At 50.0% G+C, this 22,149-nt stretch overlaps 1 protein-coding gene across 2 annotated transcripts in view; it reads left to right on the top strand.

Moving 5' to 3' along the window:
- The window catches only part of MIDN (midnolin), a 44,960-nt gene extending 28,486 nt beyond the window's left edge, over positions 1-16,474 (top strand). For both annotated transcript variants that reach the window (XM_053372781.1, XM_053372780.1), the window contains exons 5-8: positions 3,539-3,925; positions 5,695-5,827; positions 7,229-7,531; positions 15,802-16,474. In XM_053372781.1, coding sequence (XP_053228756.1) covers positions 3,539-3,925; positions 5,695-5,827; positions 7,229-7,531; positions 15,802-16,064 — 1,086 coding nt within the window. In that variant the 3' untranslated portion in view covers positions 16,065-16,474. The remainder of the gene's footprint in view (positions 1-3,538; positions 3,926-5,694; positions 5,828-7,228; positions 7,532-15,801) is intronic.
- The last annotated feature ends 5,675 nt before the right edge of the window (positions 16,475-22,149 follow it).

The following is a 22,149-nucleotide window of genomic DNA, read 5'->3' as shown; positions in this document are numbered from 1 at the left end:
CCGTCCACGGGCCGGATTGAGAAGGTGATTGGGCCGGATCCAAACACTTCTGCATGCGGCGCAGGTATCCTAGCGCTGAACTACGTAGCCCTTCCGTTTCATAGAATTGTTGGAAAGGGACCTCGTGGCTCATCTAGTCCCAACTTTTGCCCCTGTGGGACTCGAACCCAGAACTCTGGAATTAGAAGCATCTCATGGTTTTAAAGACCCACCCCCCTTCCTGGCTGTTTTGCAGACCCTTATCTCGGTGGTGGCCCTTATCTGGGACACGGGTGGTGCTGTACGTTAAACCACGGAACCTAGGACTTGCCAATCAGAAGGTCGGCGGTTCGAATCCCCGCAATGACGGGGTGAGCTCCCGTTGCTCGGTCCCTGCTCCTGCCAACCTAGCAGTTCAAAAGCACCTCAAAGTGCAAGTAGATAAATAGGTACGGCTCCGGCGGGAAGGTGAACGGCGTTTCCGTGCGCTGGTCTGGTTCGCCAGAAGCGGCTTAGTCCTGCTGGCCACATGACCCGGAAGCTGTACGCCGGCTCCCTTGGCCAGTAAAGCGAGATGAACGCCGCAACCCCAGAGTCAGCCATGACTGGACCTCATGGTCAGGGGTCCCTTTACCTTATCTCAGTGGTGGCATGGAAGGGAGGAAAAACCAGATTATTATTCAGTTTACTTCTCATACCCTTTGCCTTCTTAAGTTGTCGAGGATGAAATGTCTAGTTATGTCTTTTTAAAAGACTCCTCCCTAGACCAGCGAACCCCACCTGCTTAAGCAAATATTTACTGCTGTCTCCCCACACTGACCCGGGAGGGGAGGGCCTTCCCCAACCAAATCCCGGCAGATCGCACAGGTGTGTCGGGTATTATGGTCTGCCCACAGTAGTGATTGACTCCAATGAGGTGGAAAAGGGACGGCAGGGCCTGTGTTTTGAGAAACCCGGCCCTCAAACCCGCTGGCTTTCTCCGCCACCCCAATGGAGCACCAGCCCCCGGCAGGCTTTAGAAATGGCTTGATTTTGACCCCACAATCTCAGAAGGGGCTGGTTTTGACCACTCATTCCAAAACTGCATGGAATTTAACGACTTGATCTCAAAATGGCACTGATTTTAACCTCGTGGCTTCCAAGCTGTGGTGATTTTGGCCACTTGGCTCTAAAGCTGTGCCAATTTTGACCCCTTGATTTCAGGGTGGATTTGATTTAAATCTAATCGATTTAAATCAGGATTTAAATCCCTAGTCAGTATGACTTGATTCTAATCACTAGTCAGTAGGACAATTTAAATCTATTTTTTTAACAGAAAGACTCATTCTTGCTGGCAAAATCTTAATTTTTACAACCAGATGAAGGTTTCATTTTTGGAATGATAAATTTTCAGAGCAGTTTTTACAGTTACATCAAAAATGACTGAGTTGGTTATACTTTTAGAAATAGATAGACAGGTAATTATGACATTATTGTGAAGTTTAATAAGTTAACTGTTTATATTTGGACAACTTTTCAGCTGTACTTTATTGAAAGGAGAAAAATAATCATTTCCTTAATAACAATTTATACAATTTACTTAACCAAAACGGTAACATTATAGCATATGTATCCATGTTTGTTAAGTGATGTGGTTAAATGGGTTTAAAAAGCAACAAGAAGCAAACTTGGACTGAGTTTTAGCACACATGAAAAAGTTAAAACGTTTCCTGATGTCAAAGCAAAATTTAAAAATTCCTTCCAGTAGCACCGTAGAGAGCAACTAAGTTTGTTATTGGTATGAGCTTTCGTGTGCATGCATACTTCTTCAGATTCAATGAAACAGAAGTCACCAGTCTGAAGTTTGAAGAATTGTGTATGCACACGAAAGCTCATACCAATAACAAACTTAGTTGCTCTCTAAGGTGCTACAGGAAGGAATTTTTTAATTTTGTTTCAAATATGGCAAACCAACGCGGCTATCTACCTGTAACATTTCCTGATGAATAGCCTTTGGAGTATAATGTAAATTAAACAGAAAACTATCTTTAGAAGAAGAAGAAAAATCCCCTAAAAGCATTTTATTTTAGAAATCTGACTGAAATAAAAAAAAATCTGATTAAAATTAAAAAAAGCCTATTTCTTTTGAGTTTTACCCACCCTGCTTGTCTGGAGGCGGTTGGAGGATGGATGCGGCTAACAGATTGAGGTTGAGTCCTGACAAGACAGAAGGACTGTTTCGGGGGGACAGGGGGCGGGCGGGGGTGGGGGACTCCCTGGTCCTGAATGGGGTGACTGTGCCCCTGAAGGACCAGGTGCGCAGCCTGGGAGTCATTTTGGACTCACAGCTGTCCATGGAGGCGCAGGTCAATTCTGTGTCCAAGGCAGCTCCATCTGGTATGCAAGATGAGACCCTCCCTGCCTGCAGACTGTCTGACCAGAGTGGTGCATGCTCTGGTTATCTCTCGCTTGGACTACTGCCATGCGCTCTACGTGGGGCTACCTTTGAAGGTGACTCAGAAACTGCAATTAATCCAGAATGCGGCAGCTAGACTGGTGACTGGGAGTGGCCGCCGAGACCACATAACACCGGTCCTGAAAGACCTACATTAGGTCTCAGTACATTTCCAAGCACAATTCAAAGTGTTGGTGCTGACCTTTAAAGCCCTAAACAGCCTCAGGTCCAGTATACCTGAAGGAGCGTCTCCACCCCCATCGTTCTGCCCAGACAGTGAGGTCCAGCTCCGAGGGCCTTCTGGTGGTTCCCTCCCTGCGAGAAGCCAAGTTCCAGGGAACCAGGCAGAGGGCCTTCTCGGTGGTGGCGCCCGCCCTGTGGAACGCCCTCCCACCAGATGTCAAAGAGAAAAACAACTTACCAAACTTTCAGAAGACATCTGAAGGCAGCCCTGTTTAGGGAAGCTTTTAATGTTTAATAGGTTATTGTATTTTGGTGTTTTGTTGGAAGCCGCCCAGAGTGGCTGGGGAAGCCCAGCCAGATGGGCGGGATATAAATAATAAATTATTATTATTACAGTGGTACCTCGGGTTAAGTACCTAATTCGTTCTGGAGGTCCGTTCTTAACCTGAAACTGTTCTTAACCTGAAGCACCACTTAATGGGGCCTCCTGCTGCCGCTGCACGATTTCTGTTCTCATCCTGAAGCAAAGTTCTTAACCTGTAGCACTATTTCTGGGTTAGCGGAGTCTGTAACCTGAAGCGTATGTAACCCGAGGTACCACTGTGCCAAACTTTTAGAAGACACCTGAAGGCAGCCCTGTTTAGGGAAGCTTTTAACGTTTAATAGGTTATTGTGTTTTAGTGTTTTGTTGGAAGCCGCCCAGAGTGGCTGGGGAAACCCAGCCAGATGGGCGGGGTATGAATAAATTATTATTATTATTATTATTATTATTATTATTATTATTATTTATTTATTTATTTATTATTCGATGCAGCGCTTGTGGTTTTTTCCTCCCCTTTCTGCGAATTCTGAGGTGTGAAAATGAATCTCCTTTCTTTTGATTTTGATACCTGCCTCCTTTCCCCTTCCGCCTCTCACTTCCTCCTCCTCTTCCCTCCCCAGGTAAACGACTTCCTGTCTGGAAGATCCCCTCTCACCTTGGCCCTCCGCGTCGGGGACCATATGATGTTCGTTCAGCTGCAACTGGCTGCCCAGCAGAATGGCGGACAGCTGCAGCACCGCCACCTCATCGCCAGCCGCGGCGAACCCCCGGCCGCTGCGCCCCCGGCCGGTCCCAACTGCCCCGCTCTCCACGGGAGCGGCCACGCCCCCCACTTCGCCCGGGTCCCCGCCTCCCCGCCCGTTTGCCAGGAAAGCCCCGCCTCCCCGCCGCAGGCCCCGCCCACGTACTGTAGCTCCGCCCACCCGACGCCCGTCACCGCCGGCATGTTCCGCTCGCACGGGGCCCAGGCGAGCGGCGGCGCAGGGAGCGCTTCGTCGTGTTCGGAGGTGAGTCATGGTCTCGTCCGCGCCTAGTCCAAGCCAGCAGGAGACTCGAACCCAGAACCTGAGCCTCATGTCTGAGCTATTGCAATGGGGGGTTGTTTGGGGGAAATAAGGTTCTCACTTTCAGGGCACTGAATTGGGTGAGGGGTCTTATCGTCCATCGCCACAGGAAGAAACACCGTATTTTTCGCTCTATAAGACGCACCAGACCACAAGACGCACCTAGTTTTTGGAGGAGGAAAGCAAGAAAAAAAATATTCTGAATCCCAGAAGCCAGAACAGCAAGAGGGATCACTGCGCAGCGATGAGAACTGGGGGGTAGAGGTTAAAAAAGCAAGTTTCTAGTCCCCAGTGGTTGCAGAAGGGAGGTGTGTGGAGCTCATAAGCTGCAGGTGGGATGGTCGCTCCAGATTTTCTTAGCTCGCCTCTCCGCAGCGGTTGCTCTCGCGAGCAGCTCGTGGCCGCTAAGCCCTGCTCTTAAGTAGACCCGTTTAAACAAACGCACGCAGCGGACAGAACGCGAGCCTGTTTGTTTCAGTCTGGAAGCGTTAATAGAAGAGCTTGAGGCTCTTAGGGTCATGGGTTCGAATCCCATGTTGGGCGAAGGAATCCTTCATCGCAGGAATATTATATAATCTCACTGTATTCCCCCCCACACGCACCTTGTTCAAAAGTTTAACTCAAGGTCTAAAACCATGGTCTAGTCTTCAAAGCCGCTGCCATCCTCTGTTTCCTGAGCATGTGCAGAGAGCCCCTGCGTGATAGCTGTGAGCCCAACATTGGACAAAAGACTCCTGCATTGCAGGTGGTTGAACTGCATGACCCTTGTGGCCCATCCTGCAATTCTACGAGTCTATGAAACTCCATTGGGCAGAAGCCTCTAAGGCTCTAGTCCTCATGGGGGGCCGATTTACCGTATTTTTTGCTCTATAAGACTCACTTTTCCCTTCCTAAAAAGTAAGGGGAATTTTGTGTGCGTCTTATGGAGCGAATGCATTCTGCGCAGCTATCCCAGAAGCCAGAACAGGAAGAGGGATTGCTGCTTTCACTGCGCAGCGATCCCTCTTGCTGTTCTGGCTTCTGAGATTCAGAATATTTTTTTTCTTGTTTTCCTCCTCCAAAAACTAGGTGCGTCTTGTGGTCTGGTGCGTCTTATAGAGCGAAAAATACGGTAGATAGGGAGCTCCCTTATACAGGCCACTAGTCCTTCTGCTTCTGTATTGTCTACACTGATTGGCAGCGTCGCTCCAGGGATGTTCCTGGCCCGATCCGCAGAGGATTAAACATTGGGAGGGGACCTTCTACATGCAAGGCAGGTGTCCGAGCTGTGGCCTGTCACCATTTAGGGCCAGAAATCTGCCGCACGCCAAGCCAGAGCGTTGGTCCATCTCATTCGATATTGTCTGCACGGACTGGCAGCAGCTATCAGGGGGGTTTAGATGGAAGGCAGTTCCCAGATCTCCCTGGAGATTGAACTTTCATTCAGAGCAAATACTCTCCCATTGAACCGACAGCCCTGGCACCAGAAAGCCGCAATTTTGGCCTTAATTCAAATTAGACTTTCTTGGGGAGTTTTAAAGAAAAAGCTTTTTCTGAATATGGTTTGAGGCAGGGGTTTGCATCTCTATTCAGGAGGTTTCTAAGCAGAGGTTGGGCGGGCATTTGTCAGGAATTCGTTGCCTGTGATTTCGGGGTTGGACTAGATGACCGTGGGGTGTCCCTTCTGATTCTTCGCACAGACTTCAATTTTCCCCCCTGCCCTCCTTTCACAGGTCGATTGCGCCACGCGGAGCAAACCTTCACCCAGCGCCAGCCCCGCGCAGCCTTCCCGACCCCGCAAACCCGGCGCTGTGATCGAAAGCTTTGTGAACCACGCTCCGGGTGTTTTTTCGGGGACGTTTTCTGGTATGTCTTGGTTGGCCCTTAACTCCTCTTCCTCCGAGTCCTCCGCCTTTCGTGGGAACAAAATACGGCTTCGTGTTGGGGTGTGTGTGCAAGCTTCGGAACATCACAGGGTGCTTTTGCTGGCTGAAGAAGAGCCCTGTGGAGCCCTGAAGCTGGCGCAGGTCCATGTGCCGTTTTTACAATCAAAAATGGACCCAAACAAACTGTGGGAGCCAACTGATGGGTTTTTGTACAAAGCAGGTCTGAACCTGATCTGTGCTGGTCTCCGACAAGAGAAACCCAAGTGAATTTTGGAGCTCAACATTTCTAAAAATTTGTATCTGTTCGGCTGGAGCCTTCATTATACACCTTTAGGCGCCAGGCAAAAAGGTTCCCTTTTAACCAGGCCTTTGGTTGATATGAATTACATCCTATGCCCTTTCAAAATGTGGTTTTTTTTCCAGTAGGGGTGGGGGCTATTGGGTTGCTGTTCTTATTCTTATTAGTTATTTTGTGGTTTTATATCTTGATTTTATTAACTGCCCTGAGACCCCTGGGTAAAGGGCGGTATATAAATTCAATTTATTATTATTATTATTATTATTATTATTATTATTATTATTAGGGCTCGTTAGTTGCGGTTTAGGAAATCTGTGACCCCCCAGCCCCTTCAAAAGATGTTGCAGGACTCTGATAATATCCACTAGTGCTTAGGGATAAATTGGGGTTCTATTCTAGACTTATTCAACTTTTGGTCCCACAAATATTGTTGGCTGAATCTCTCACCATGCCTAACCACAGCTTGGGGGTCGTGGGGTTTGTAGTTTGGAGAGCCAGGGTTGGAATACTCTCACGTCGTCCGGCAACATTGAAGAGGGGGTTTTTAATCAGAGGTTGGGCTGGCCACCTGTCAGGAATTATTTCGCCGTGATTCCCAATTTTCAGGGGGTTGGGACTGGCTTCTGTTGATTCTAAGAGGGGCAAGACGTACCCCAGCCAAGCTGCATTTAAAAAAAGCAGAAAACCAAAGGAAAACTTCGAGAGTTTGCTCCTTGGCCCAGATTATTGCCACTTCCTCTTCTCATGTGGACTAGAAACCTGTCGTTCGAAAGCTTTAACATTCACCCTAAGCAAGCGCAGGAAAGGGACGTCTTTTCTGACAGTCTCCCTCTGCAGGTGGCGGCCTCTCCTCCTTCCTTGGAGGCTTTTGGGGAAGTTGAGATCCCTGAGTTGCCGGGGGTTGGGCTGGATGACCTTTGGGGTGTCCCTGCCTGCTCTACAATTCCAAATTCTCCCTCCGCACCCGACCACAAACACAAATTCGGGGGGGGGGAGGAAAAACCAGCCAAGCAACTTCATGTGTTTAGATTGTGAATCGATAACCTTGAGGGCTAGCGACTTGACCTTTCTTCTCTCTCGCAGGCACTTTGCACCCGAATTGCCAAGACAGCAGCGGGCGGCCCCGGCGGGACATCGGCACCATCTTGCAGATCCTCAACGACCTGTTGAGCGCCACGCGGCACTACCAGGGCATGCCCCAGTCCCTGACGCAGCTGCGGTGCCAAACTCAGTGCTCGCTTTCCTCGACTTCTTCGTCGCCGTCGCCGCCCCAATCCCCGGATCTCGCCAGCAACACTACCTCAGAGAAAATCGCAGCAGCTGCTAGCCACTCCTTACACTTGGGGGCTCCCTGCGCCAGTCAAGTGGCAGCGTCTAAGCCTTCCGGTGAGTCTTCCTACGTCTGAAAAAGAGTCCAGAATGTGGCTCGGGTCATGAGGTCTAGTAACTTGCTTTGCTGTTGGTCTGTAAGGAAGCTGCCGCCTTCTGCATGCAAAAGCCCGAGTTCGAAAGCCGACCTCTCTGGGTAGTAGGGCTCTGTCTGAAACCCCTGCCGGCCAGCGCTGTGCTAAATTGAGCGATGCGCAGAATAAGCCCAAGTCCCAAATTTGGAACAGTGAGGGCTAGCATCTTGACTTTCGTGACTCCGCAAGGGGCGGCGTTGTACGTGGATATACTTAGGCAGTGCCGTAGCCCCAGGGAGCTTTCCTCACACAAGGTTCTGGGTTCAGTTCTCCCCTGGAGCGCTTCTGCCGATCAGAGCAGGTGGTATTGAATTAGATGGGCGCGATATCGGGCGTGTTCCTTTTTGCTCCTTTTCCCCATTCCTCCCTTCTTAAAAGGGGACGCGGGTGGCGCTGTGGGTTAAACCACAGAGCCTAGGACTTGCCGATCAGAAGGTCGGCGGTTCGAATCCCCGCAATGACGGGGTGAGCTCCCGTTGCTCGGTCCCTGCTCCTGCCAACCTAGCAGTTCGAAAGCACGTCAAAGTGCAAGTAGATAAATAGGTACCGCTCCGGCGGGAAAGTAAACGGTGTTTCCGTGCGCTGCTCTGGTTCTCCAGAAGCGGCTTAGTCCTGCTGGCCACATGACCCGGAAGCTGTATGCCGGCTCCCTCGACCTATAGAGCGAGATGAGCGCCGCAACCCCAGAGTCTGCCACGACTGGACCTAATGGTCAGGGGTCCCTTTACCTTTTACCTTTCTTTAAAAAGGGAGATGCAGCGTTGAAGGCCCTCTTAACGTCTGCGTGGAATCAGGTACAGCAAAAGGAAAGGACTTGATATTTTATTTTATTTACTCCCCCCCTTTCCCCCCCCAAGTGATAAGTTATCCCAGCTGAGCACGAAGGGATGTTTTGTGTTACATGCAGAAACTCTCCCTGCAGAGTAAGTCTGGACGTCGGGGGGAGAGAGAGAGCGAGGAAGAAAAAGATGTCTCTTGGTTTTCTGTTTGGCTTGGATATTCTCGGTCAGGGTGACCCTGTTTTCTGCCAAGGATGAAGCAATCAGCTTCTGTCTGGAGGCTAATAGGTGGCATCAATCCCTTTTGCAAACCCTTCCAGTTTTAGCCTCTTCCATTTAGTTTCTGTGATTGCAGTTTGCATACTCTCTTGCCTAAAATCCCCCCAAAAACGGCTTTTTCTCCTGCGTGCTTTTAATGGGCCACTTTGCATTCATGACCCGTTCTTCCCGGTTTGGATCTGCCAAATAGGGGGGTTCCCTTTCCTCTGGCAAAAGCGAGAATCTCCATTTGTGCTTCTGTTCAGTTATGTGTGCCCTCTTTACTCCCAAGGTCTCTGCCCCCAGGCGCTTACAGATTAAAGCTGATTTAGACCACTCCAGAGGTTTTGAGCAGCCTCCCCGCTTTCCCCCTTCCTCCGCTCGCTGATGGGAACTGTAGTTCGAAGCGTTCAGAGGGCGCAGGGCTATGGAATTGGAATTATGGGGGAAAGTACGTGAATGACTTTTGAGCAATCCTATCCTACTTATCTAACGTGGGTGGCGCTGTGGGTTAAACCACAGAGCCTAGGACTTGCCGGTCAGAAGGCTGGCGGTTCGAATCCCCACGACTGGGTGAGCTCCCGTTGCTCGGTCCCTGCTCCTGCCAACCTAGCAGTTCAAAAGCACGTCAGAGTGCAAGTAGATAAGTAGGTACCGCTCTGGCGGGAAGGTAAACGGCGTTTCCGTGCCCTGCTCTGGTTCGCCAGAAGCGGCTTAGTCCTGCTGGCCACATGACCCAGAAGCTATACACCGGCTCCCTCGGCCAGTAAAGCGAGATGAGCGGCGCAACCCCAGAGTCGGCCACGACTGTCCTTTTTATCCTACTTATCTAAGTCCCATTGGACTGAAGGAGTTATTTTGCAGACGAGAAACACATAGGGAATGCCCTGTGAGCTCATAGTTTCATTTGGGGGAATCGTAGGATTGTAGAGTTGGAAAGGGAGCCCCAAAGTCATCTAGTCGAACCCCCTAAAATGCAGGGACCTGTGTTGCCCGACGTGGATTTAAAAATCCCATGCCATCCCAAATCCAATTTAAGGATTAAACTTGACCAAATGTTGCATGAGGACCCCGTAGAACAGGCACCCCCAAACTCTGCCCTCCAGATGTTTTGGGACTACAACACCCATCATCTATGGCTAACAGGTCAGGGATGATGGGAATTGTAGTCCCAAAACATCTGAAGGGCCGAGTTTGGGGGTGCCAGCAGTAGAACATCTGGATTTGTTCTTCCAGAGGTGCTGGGATCCCACAACAAAAGTGGCGTTTACACCGTCCTTCCCTGCCACTCATTCAATCCCACACAACAACCCAGTCCTGTGAGCTTCATGGGCAAATAGGGCGCGATTCGAACCCCAGTCTCCGCCAGCTTCTAGTCCGACATTTTAGCCGCTGGACCGCCGTTGCAGTGATGAACTGTGAAACTCCCTGCTGCAGGAAAGCCATTGAAATTCACATCCTGGTCCTTCCGCTGGGTCTACTCTTGAGTAAAACCCACTTGGCCACCCTCCTTTTGTGTACTGTCGATTTTATCCTCAGTTGGTAGAGCACGAGGCTCTCTTCATATCAGGCTTGCGGGTTCGAATTCTGCCTTGGGCGAACGTTTCCCGCATCGCAAGCGGGTTGGGCTGGATGACCTTCCCACGCGCAATGGCACCTTTCCTCTTATCCGTGTTGTTTTGCAAGCCCCGTGGGGCCGAGTTAGTAGATTAACGAAGTGGGGGGGGCGATAGCTCCCTCTATCATTTTTTCTTTCTCTTTTTCTCTCTCTTCCTGCTTTCACGCCTCTTCCTCTCCCAAACCCCGTAGGCTGTGTGTGGCAAAGGCCCCCGTCCCAAAAATAGCAAGGCGAGTTGGCGGGGGCGCAGAAGAAAAACCGACACGGTTCCTGCTTTTCTTTCTCCTCCTCGGCAGCCCACTCCCCCCCTCCTCGCCGCCACCCTCTCTCTGTGGCACAAATGGAAAATTGGAGGCCCCTCTCTCGTCTTCTGCGGGAAAGAGGTTGACAGTTTTCTGTCTGACAGCCAAGTTCTGGCAAAGCAGCGTTCCAGGCTGGGAGGACAAGGGCGGCTCTGCCTCCCCCCCCCCCCCGAAAAAAATCTGGCCATAACCTCCGAATTCCCTTCTCCACCACATTTGGGTTATTTAAACAAAAAAAAACCTATTGGGTTTGTAATTTTCCTTGCTGCGAGAATTGCGGGTGGGAGAAGAGTGTGGGGTTTTTTCCTCCCCTCTCTCTCTCTCTCACCTGCCCTGCTCCCCTCCTGGACTTTTGGACCAGGCTGTGCAGGATTTGAACCCGCTTCCTCTTGGGTTGAACTTCACGCAGCCAGGCTACAAAACAACAACAACAACAAACTGTGTTGTTGTGCAGGAACGAAAGGGAACACAGATAAGCCTCAGCCGTAAGCAGTAGCTGGGAGGCTGTTCTTGCTGCCCTCGAGTCAAGTCCGTAGTCCTCATTGAGGCCGGAGATGGCTCCAGGCTTAGAGACTCTGTACAAAAACACAAATTTGATGGGACCTGGAAACACCTCGCAAGAATCACTTTTTTGCTAGGGGACCTCGGACAGCCACCCCACATGCTCCAAGAACCTTCAGCTACTCTTCCTTCCCTATATCCGTCGCACGACACCAGCCAGAGTGGGCGCCCCCCCCAATCTGCCCCCCCTGCAAAAAGACTGGCACCTGGCAACATGTCTGTAGTTTTTTACGCTTGTGCATGAATCGTGAGTTCTGTGCATCTTTCGGATTCCTCCCTCCGCTGCCTATCTCCAGAGTAATTTTCTCGTCCTCTCCCCGAAACTGGCCACTTTCCTTTCTGTTTTTTGGGGGGCGGGGGGGAGTTGGGTGGAAACTGGGTTTTTTTGGGGGGGTGGCGTGGCTGTCAGAACGTGCCGAAGTGTGTCAAGCGTGGCTTTGCACCCAATTTCTGTGCGCGCACCTGCAGGTTGGCGGTTGCGTTCGTCAAGGGGGCGAGGGAGGGAGCAAGCCCCCTCCCCCCGTTTCCTAGATTCTCTTTTATTTTTTTCTCCTCGCTGCTCGAAAACAGGTCACCTTCCTTTCTTGCCCCCGTTTCTGAACCATAAATTTTTTTTGACGGCTGATGTGTTACGTCTTGGTGGGGATGGGTTGTGGGGACAGGTCGCCAGTTGCCGACCAAAAATGCGGAAGGAAGTGGGGCAAAAAAAGAGCAGCCGTGCGCGGGGGTTGGGGGGGGACGTACCATTTAAATGGGAAACCTTGGCTAGTTTGCAGATGGCTTTTGTCCCGGAGAGATCACCCTGATGAAAACATTTTTGCATGTTCTCTAGTAAGGTAAAGGTAAAGGGACCCCTGACCATTAGGTCCAGTCGTGGCCGACTCTGGGGTTGCGGCGCTCATCTCGCTTTATTGGCCGAGGGAGCCGGCGTACAGCTTCCGGGTCATGTGGCCAGCAGGACTAAGCCGCTTCTGGCGAACCAGAGCAGCACACGGAAACGCTGTTTACCTTCCCGCCAGAGCGGTACCTATTGATCTACTTGCACTTTGATGTGCTTTCGAACTGCTAGGTGGGCAGGAGCTGGGACCGAGCAACGGGAGCTCACCCCGTCGCGGGGATTCGAACCGCTGACCTTCTGATCGGCAAGCCCTAGGCTCTGTGGTTTAACCCACAGCACCACCCGCGTCCCTTGCCAGGTTGATATGCAACAGATAAAAACAACGAATAGCGATCGTCCCTTGATTTAATTCTAATTTAAAAAACAAAAATTGCAGGGAGAGTTGAGGCCGACTTGAAACCCCGTGGATTGTTGAATGTTGTTGTTTAGTCGTGTCCGCCTCTTCGTGACCCCCTGGACGAGAGCACACCAGGCACTCCTGTCTTCCACTGCCTCCCGCAGTTTGGTCAAACTCATGCTGGTAGCTTCGAGAACACTGTCCCACCATCTCGTCCTCCGTCGTCCCCTTCTCCTTGTGCCCTCCATCTTTCCCAACATCAGGGTCTTTTCCAGGGAGTCTTCTCTTCTCAGGAGGTGGCCAAAGTCTTGGAGCCTCAGCTTCAGGATCTGTCCTTCCAGTGAGCACTCAGGGCTGATTTCCTTCAGAATGGAGAGGTTTGGTCTTCTTGCAGTCCATGGGACTCTCAAGAGTCTCCTCCCGGGATTGTTGAATAGACCTCCCCAATTATGAAACTCTCTTGCTGGGGGGGGGTGGGCATGTCTTGTCGTCCTCATCCTGTCCACAGAGTCAGTCTCTCTCCCTCTCTCTCATCTGGAGGCGTTAGTGCAATCGTGGTCTCCTCGGATGGATTCCTCTAGAATAAATACCGCCCCCAGATTATGTTCTGCCTGTCACCAGCGCGGCGCATAACTTCCGCCTCCTGCTTCCCTTTCGCTCTCATTAGTGCGCATCGCTCAATCTTTTCTTCTCCTTTGGTCTCTTCCCCCCACGTAATTTGACACGGGGGGGAACTGAGGCACCGGGGTGGAATCGGCGGCTCGGCTATTCATTGGCTTTTGCCTTCCTGGTTCTGCAATGAGGAGGGTGCTTTGATTCCTTTAAGGGGGGGACAGAGAGAATGAATGGCGGACCCTCCTGGCAAAGTCGCTCGTGGGCAGTGGGCGGGATTCGAACCCTGAACTCTCCCGGCTCCTAATCCGGGACTCTTAGCCAGCGGGGTGGATAGCTCAGCGGGTTTGAGTGTGTGCTGAAAACAAGACGGTTGCAGGTTCGATATGCGCTGAATATTCCTGCATTGGAGGGGGTTGGACTAATAATAATAATAATAATAATAATAATAATAATAATAATAATAATAATAGCTGACTCTTGGGGGCCCCTCTACAGTGCTTTTTTTCTTTAAAAAAATACATTCTCTCATTTCCACTCAAGAAAATCACCATTTTGCAGAAAACAAATACAGCAAATGGACAAAACTACAAAAGATTCACAAAACGTTTCGGGGTATGCGTACCCCTGCGTGTGTGTGTGTCCCCCCCAGAAAAAAATCACTGCCCCCCCCCATGCAAGGTAGGACATGAGGATTTAAAAAGGCTGCAAACAGCCTGGGGGGGCGACCATTTGCACGCACGCAAGAAAAAGAAAACCTTTGCGTTCTTCAGAGGAAAAGTGAGATATAAATGTATATAATGTTGTCGCAAGGCTCCCTTTTTCGTTTCACTTCCCCCCCCCCAACCTCGCCGTTTTCTGGCACCTCCATCTCTCCCCCCCCCCGGCTCTTGCAAAAAAAAAAAAACCCGCTCAATTGTTCTCCCGCCCACGGGCTGCTATTGCAAAGCCGCGGAAAAGGGGGGGGGGTTAGATAGAGAAAAAGGCACCAATGTTGACGGCAGCGAGTGGGAGGCACGGAGTCAGGGGTGACTTCTTGTTCTCTCCTCTGAGACGGGAAGTGTTCGAAACCCTCCGGGGGGGCGAGGCGAGAGAGCTAGAATGAGAAGAAAGAGAGAGAAAATACATTTTTTTTTAAAAAAAAGAAGAAGTGTGCAAGAGAGCCATTGTTTTTTTGATGCTCCTTGGGCTTCCTGTCTCTGTTGCCATGGAAACGGGGTCCTGGTTCTCCACAGATGCTTTCCCCCATGCTGAGGTGATGGAAAGTCCTCCATTTCGAGGCTGGCGCACACCCTGCGCGCCTGCGTTTTTGCTCTCCCCACATGCACACACCACCCCCTAGGGCATTGGGGTGTTGAATGCCCTAGTTTTATTTTTATTGCCTCCCATCTTGGTGAGAAAGGAGAGGGTTTCTTGACAGAGCTGCAAGCTATTTTGCTTTATTTATTAAATTTGTAGGTTGTCCTCCCATCAAAGTATCCCGGGGTGGTGTGCTGTATAAAAAACATAGGTAAATGTAAAAGGACCCCTGACCATTAGGTCCAGTCGTTCCCGACTCTGGGGTTGCGGCGCTCATCTCGCTTTACTGGCCGAGGGAGCCGGCGTACAGCTTCCGGGTCATGTGGCCAGCAGGACTAAACCGCTTCTGGCGAACCAGAGCAGCGCACGGAAATGCCGTTTACCTTCCCGCCGGAGTGGTACCTATTTATCTACTTGTACTTCGTGCTTTCGAACTGCTAGGTTGGCAGGAGCAGGGACTGAGCAACGGGAGCTCACCCAGTCGCGGGGATTCGAACCGCCGACCTTCTGATCGGCAAGTCCTAGGCTCTGTGGTTTAACCCACAGCACCACCCGAGTCCCTAATAATAATAATAATAGTTTATTATTTATACCCCGCCCATCTGGCTGAGTTTCCCCAGCCACTCTGGGCGGCTTCCAGTTGAGTGTTAAAAACAGTACAGCATTAAATATTAAAAATTTCCTAAACAGGGCTGCCTTCAGATGTCTTCTAAAAGTCAGATAATTGTTTATTTCCTTGACATCTGATGGGAGCGTGTTCCACAGGGCAGGCACCACCACCAAGAAGGCCCTCTGCCTGGTTCCCTGTAGCTTCACTTCTCGCAGGGAGGGAACCACCAGAAGGCCCTCAGAGCTGGACCTCAATGTCCAGGTAGAACGATGGGGGTGGAGATGCTCCTTCAGATATACTGGACCTCAGGCTGTTTAGGGCTTTCAAGGTCAGCACTGACACTTTGAATTGTGCTCGGAAACGTCCTGGGAGCCAATGCAGATCTCTCAGAACCGGTGTTATGTGGTCTTGGCGGCCGCTCCCAGTCCCCAGTCTAGCTGCCGCATTCTGGATTAGTTGCAGTTTCCGGGTCACCTTCAAAGGCAGCCCCACGTAGAACGCATGGCAGTAGTCCAAGCAGTAGACAACCAGAGCATGCACCACTCTGGAAAGACAGTCTGCGGGCAGGGAGGGTCTCATCCTGCGTACCAGATGGAGCTGCCCTGGACACAGAATTGACCTGCGCCAACATGGACAGCTGTGAGTCCAAAATGACTCCCAGGCTGCACACCTGGTCCTTCGGGGGCACAGCCACCCCATTCAGGACCCTGTCCCCCAAAAAACATTGCTTCTATCTCTGGGGTCTCCTGATCACTTAGACCAGCAGGATTCTGGGACCGCAGATAAAAGAAGCTGGTAGACGGGGAAATAGCATTGTTGGTTTTTTTGCATGGATTTCTCCAAATTCCCCCCATTTTATTTTGGCAAGCCCCCGTTTTCCGACGCCTCGTTTAACGTCTCTGTGTTTTTTCCTTCGCAGGCGACCGGTTGCGGCAGACGGAGAACCGCGCCACCCGCTGCAAAGTGGAACGCCTGCAGCTTCTGATGCAGCAAAAGCGGCTGCGCCGGAAAGCGCGCCGCGACGCCCGCGCCCCATACCACTGGCTCCCCAACCGCAAGTCCAGCCGCACGAACAGCAACAGTAGCATGTCGAGCGAAGGGAGCCTGGACCTAGACTTCGAAGACTCTGTGTGGAAACCGGAAGTCAAAGCGGACATGAAATCCGAATTTGTTGTAGCATAAAAGGAAAAACAAAAAACCAAGACCGCAGGGAGGGGAGGACGAAGAGACCGAAGTTTTTTGGGGGGGGAGGGGGCGTCGAACGGGAAACCAGGGGTGGGGAGAAAAGACCATTTAGTAATAATTAATAATACGTTTTTGGGTCCGTGCGAGCAAAGTCCTTGGGTGCTTTGATCCTTTTAGAAAACAAGATACACACACACGAAAAACAACAACGTTTATTGGATCGCGGCAGATGGACCAGCCCTACGGAAATCTCCACAGGCAGATTGGAACAGTATTTTCTATTCTTTTCGAAACTCTTCTTTTTTTCGTTTTGAAGTGGTTTGGGATGGAGCGAGAAAGAGACTTTGCTTCCCAAAAGTGAACTTGAAAGGAACTTTTTATTTTTTAAAAATTCGGTTTTCTCTCTCTCTCTCTCGGGTGTGTATGTGTGTGTTTTTTTCACCCCCTCGTTTTCATTTCGCGGTTCTTTTTTTGAAAAGGAGGGGGATCCTTCGAACAGCTAGCTGCCTTAGAACGACGAGTGGAAGGGAAGACTGACCCCAGCCAGGGAGGAGGGGAAAAAGGAGCTGGACTTTGAGATGTGCGGAAACCCAGGAGGTCTTTACAAACCTCTTGGTTTTCCTGGTTTCGTTAATTTCGGGGAAAGTTGGGGGGGGGAGAGGACGAACCCTTGTTTTTGGGTATGTGTCGAATGCTGCTCGCTTGCCTATGGAATTGGTTGTACCTCCCGAAAAATTGGAGACTGTTTCGTTCCTTAAAAAAACAAATACTGAAAGCTTGCCCTTTTTTATTTTAAAAGTTTATCTCTCTTCTGAATGGATTGGGTGGTTTCTGTGCTAACGGAAAGAGCTGTGCATTTGTCAGGAGGAGGGGAGGGGAGGGCCCAGATTCTGGAATTTTTTGTGGGGGGGGGTTGGTTATTATTATTTTTTTAAGAGGATGTGTGCATGTATGTGTGTCTATCCCTTGTCTCTCTTCCTCTCCCCCCTGTCCCGCATCCTTAAGTAATATAGCATTTCGACGACCCCCTCCCTCCCCAGTCCTGTCAAATCAAAGCGCTTGTCCTCCCCACCACCACCACCCAGTCTGCATTTCCAGGAACCTTCCATGCACTTTAGAGGTGTGAATTGTGAAGTGGTAGAAGCCTGGTGTTGGGTTTTTTTCATATTTTTTTTAAAAAACACAATCAGGGCAGGGAGAACGCCCATCTTGACCTCATCCTGGCTTCCTTTTCCTCTCTTGAGAGTTTCCTGTTTTGTATTTTTTTGCATTTCTTTGCTGCATTTTTTTTTTAATTGCGTGCATTAAAAATTAGAGGCCGCTGGGCGTTTTATCTCCATTCTTCTATCGATGGGAGATAGGTGTGAGTTTTTGCAAGGCGAGACATGTCTCCCTAGACCAACCCTCTGGGGGGTCAGAGGAACCTCAAAACCGTTGCTCAGTGTCGCCCAAAGCTCCCTCCTCACCAGTGTACACTCAAAACACTCCGCCACCATCCTCTATAGCTCCTCCTCGTGGTACAGTCATCTCCCTGTGACTCCATCGCTCTGGGCTGCTGACCCAATTCCTTCCCCATTTGACGATGTTCCCAGGATATTAGCATGGCAGAACCCAGAACAATAATCCGGAATAACCCCCGGAACAATAATCCGGAATATCCGCTTACCACTGCGCGGCGGAAGCGCCCCCTCCCTCCGCAGATAGAACGCACGCGTCCGAGCGGGAATCGAAAACACGTAACCTCCCCGTTGTAGAGACCAATATTATTATTATTTTTTCAGGAACTCCTCCCCCTAAAATCAGATTCTTCTCTGTGTGTGTTTGTGTGCGCGTGCTCGCTTTTGGAAATAAAGATTTAGTGACATAAAATAGTATCTAGTGATGCTTATTTAGATACTTGGGGGGGGGGGTTTAAAGAAAAAGAAAAATATTATTTATAGACTTAACAATGATCTGAGCCAGTAATTTTTCATAGGCTGTAGTGTGTTTTTTTGTGTGTCCCCCTCCTTTTTTTGTGCAAATCTAGCAACCACAGTGTGTTTGTGTGTGTGAGAGAGAGAGATAATGTCAGCAATAGGAGCTTAACATAAATTGGGGTGGAGGGTGGGAATACACTTAGGATAACTTCGGATTTAGACCTTAAAAGTTTCCAGCAATGTGGATGTAAAATAAAGGCTTGCATCTGCAAACCCTGATCTGCGTCCTGCCCCATCTGTCTGAGTACGGCCCATTGCGATTCACGGAAACAGCTGCTCCAATAATTTCAGGGGGTCTGTAGACTTTGCGGGGGTTCGCCTCCATTCTACAGAACAGGACATCCGAACCAGTTGAAAGCTGGTTGTGCCTTGCAAAGTTTTCTGGTGAATTTTGTACTGAAGGGGCACAGCTGGGAGATGATATTTTACCCTCTTGCAAAGGGTTGGACTCTGATAGAAATGGGGCAGTTACGGACAGACTTTCCTCCATTGGAGATTTCCCCCTTTTATTTCAAAGTGTGTATGTCTCTGTGTGTCAGACGAAACCATTCCCACGTCCTTGAATCGAGACCTGTGTATGTGTGTGTTCACACAGTTACGTTCCGTAAGGAGACACTTGGAGGTTTTTACCGAAGCAGCCGAATTAGGTTTGAATCCAGGGACATTCTAACACTACCATGCTGCCCCAATGTACATTATAAAAATAATAATAATAACCGGGGGGGGGGGGAATAAAAAGCAGACTGAACTTTAGAAGCAAGTGCCTCGTTCTGGAATTGTTTGCACATAAGTTTGGCCATTTTTGGTTTTTCTTTGCCTTACGCCGAATCCGTGATCCTCCGGTCAAGCCATCAAATTGGCGCCCTATTTAAAAAGGGGTCGTCTTAGCCCTTAGCACTGCTTTTGAAAATCCAGAGAGACATTGTGGGGGGGATCGTAGAGTTGGAAAGGTACCCTAAAGATTATTTCGCCCAAACCCCCTGCAAGGCAAGAATATACAGCTGTCCCATGCGGGGATTCGAACCTGCAACATTGGCATCATCAGCACCAGGCTCTAGCTAGCTGATGCGTGTGGCGCTGTGGTCTGAACCACTGAGCCTCTTGGGCTTGCCAATCGGAAGGTCGTCGGTTCGAATCCCTGCGACAGGGTGAGCTCCCGTTGCTCGGTCCCTGCTCCTGCCAACCTAGCAGTTTGAAAGCACGCCACCGCAAGTAGATAAATAGGTACCATTGCAGGGGGAAGGTAAACGGCGTTTCCGTGCACTCTGGTTTCCGTCACGGTGTCCCATTGCGCCAGAAGCAGTTTAGTCCTGCTGGCCACATGACCCGGAAAGCTGTCTCCGGACAAACACCGGGTCCCTCGGCCTGAAAGCGAGATGAGCGCCACAACCCCATAGTCGCCTTTGACTGGATTAACCATCCAGGGGTCCTTTACTTAACCAGCTGAGCTATATCCATGCTGCGATGTGGGCCAGGGTGTCTCTGGCCCCGGACGACTTCCTGAATTTCCTTTCTGTGTTGGTTGCCAGTGCGTTAAATTCATACGTTTTTAATTTTCCCAGCCTCTGAAACCGAACCCCAAAATGCTGATAAACTGGGATTTTTTGCACTGGTTGGAACCGGGAGCCATTAGATGCCAACACACTCTGGGGAGAAAAAAACCCCAGACTATTTGTATGGCTGTGACCTCTGTCAATGGGCCTTCTTTCTCCCCCCCCCCCAAATAAATCTGCATGGGTCATTTTTCAGTCTAGCGTCTCTTAAAAAAGGAGAGCTGTGTATCTTCCCCTCCGCCTGCAAATGGAAGAAATCCAAAAACCGCTTCCTCCAGATATTTTTTCCCAGCCAGCCTAGGCTGATCCTAAAGAGTTAGCCCCAAAATACCTCTGCAAAAGGCAATTTTGGCAACGCAACTTGAGTTCATCGCCTTCCCCTTGACCCTGCCCAAATCATTTGTAGCTAGCTAGGACACCCCCTCCAAAAAAATATAACTTTTACGTCTCTAAAAAGGTGCGCAGCCGCCCCCAAACCCACCGCCACAGCCCTCTAGCCTTTTCGCCCACCATCCGGGTGGTAGAGCTCCCATTGGCTGGAGGGAAAGAAAGCTGCTCCCCCACTGGCGAAATAGTGTCATTACACTTCCTGTTTCCTTCCCCTAGATGTGAAGTTCCTTTCGTATGTGACGCTGTAGCGGGTTTTTAATTTTTTTTTTAAAGAAAATGTGTTTGTTTTTTTAATTATATATTTAAATGTTACTACTTTTTTGTATGGTGTGTGTGAGTGTAATCTTATCGATTCCTCCCCCCCATTGTGCATTTCCCCAGCCCCCCCTCCCTTGCGTGTGTCTTGTTTTTTGGTTCAGGTTTTTTTTAAAAAAAATACACAAAATAAAGTCTATATAATAAAACAACAAAATAAGAGCCAAAAGCATTACAACATAACTCTCTTCTGTGTGCTTGAGTGTATGTGTGTGTGTTGGAAGAATGTGGGAGGGGGGGAATACGTAGACCTGTTTTATCACCTCATTTAAGTTACCTGTATTAAAAAAAAGAAACTTTTAAAAATGGTTTAAAAATAATAAACACAAAATAAAGATTGCTTGAGCCACACTTTTTAGCCTAAATCACCTTATTTCATGTTTAAAAACGAGATGCAAGTTTGCAGGTTGCGGGGGCTGGGATAAGGTAAAGGTAAAGGGACCCCTGACCATTAGGTCCAGTCGTGGCCGACTCTGGGGTTGCGGCGCTCATCTCGCTTTACTGACCGAGGGAGCCAGTGTTTGTCCACAGACAGTTTTTCCGGGTCATGTGGCCAGCAGGACTAAGCCGCTTCTGGCGAACCAGAGCAGCGCACGGAAACGCCGTTTGCCTTCCCACCGGAGTGGTACCTATTTATCTACTTGCACTTTGAGGTGCTTTCGAACTGCTAGGTTGGCAGGAGCAGGGACCGAGCAACGGGAGCTCACCCCGTCATCGCGGGGATTCGAACCGCCGACCTTCTGATCGGCAAGTCCTAGGCTCTGTGGTTTAACCCACAGCGCCGGTCACGGGGGCTGGGATAGAACAAGCCAAATTCACCCAAGATTTGGGGAGGATTGCAAAATTTGCAGTTTTTTGCATCTGTCTTGAGTGCTTAAGGATGCGATTTTATATACATGTAACCCCCTTTGACCTCACTGAGGCTATGTACATATTTGCGGCTTAAAATGCAAGGAAATCATTCCCCACTCCCCCCCCCCCGCCCGCCACAAGTTGAATTTTCATATTTTATGGATGAGAGGGGTGGGTTGGGGGGTGTCACCCGACCTGAGCATTACCTGTTTGGTTTCCCTGTGCTAGCAAATCCTCTGTACCCCAATTCACTGAAGCAGTCAACTGAGCATGTGCAAGAACTATCCTGGGTGTACACACCTCAGCTCAACTGGAGGAGGTTTTCAAATGGTTCTGCACATCGGGCATCAATGCTACATAGACCTATTTGACAGCTGAAGTCCATGGGGCAGACCGCTGAGTAGGTATAATAATTGTTATTTATTTTATTATTACATTTGTATGCTGACCTCCATCTAGCAGAAATCCAGGAGGTTTGCAACATGACAGTACAAAAGACACAAATAACAACAAACCAATAATCCGCCATCCCCTCCAACAACACATTTAAGAGGGCTGGTTAAAGAGGAATATTTTTGCCTGGTGCCTAAAGGTGTATAATGAAAGTGCCAGGTGATTTTTCTTGGGGAGAGCATTTTACAGACGGGGAGCCACTGCAGAGAAGGCCCTGTTCTTGTGTTGCCGCCCTCCAGCCCTTTTTGTGGAGGAGGCACATAAAGAAGGGCCTCTGGTGTCGATTTCGGAGTCCAGGTTGGTTTATAGGGAGAGAGGTGGTCCCGGGGGTATTGTGGTCCTGAGCCAGTGAAGGCTTTCAAGGTCCAAACCAGCACTTTGAATCGGGCCCCAGAAACTGCAGCTGGGCCAGGATGGGGGAATATGGTCAAACCTGAAGGAGCATCTCCACCCCCATTGTTCAGCCCGGACACTTGAGGTCCAGCTCCGAGGGCCTTCTGGCGGTTCCCTCCCTGCGAGAAATGAGGTTACGGGGAACCAGGC

The sequence above is a fragment of the Podarcis raffonei genome, chromosome 18 (genome assembly GCF_027172205.1).
Source record: "Podarcis raffonei isolate rPodRaf1 chromosome 18, rPodRaf1.pri, whole genome shotgun sequence".
In the NCBI taxonomy this organism is placed as follows: Eukaryota; Metazoa; Chordata; class Lepidosauria; order Squamata; family Lacertidae; genus Podarcis; species Podarcis raffonei.
This window is presented reverse-complemented; position numbering and strand designations above follow the sequence as displayed.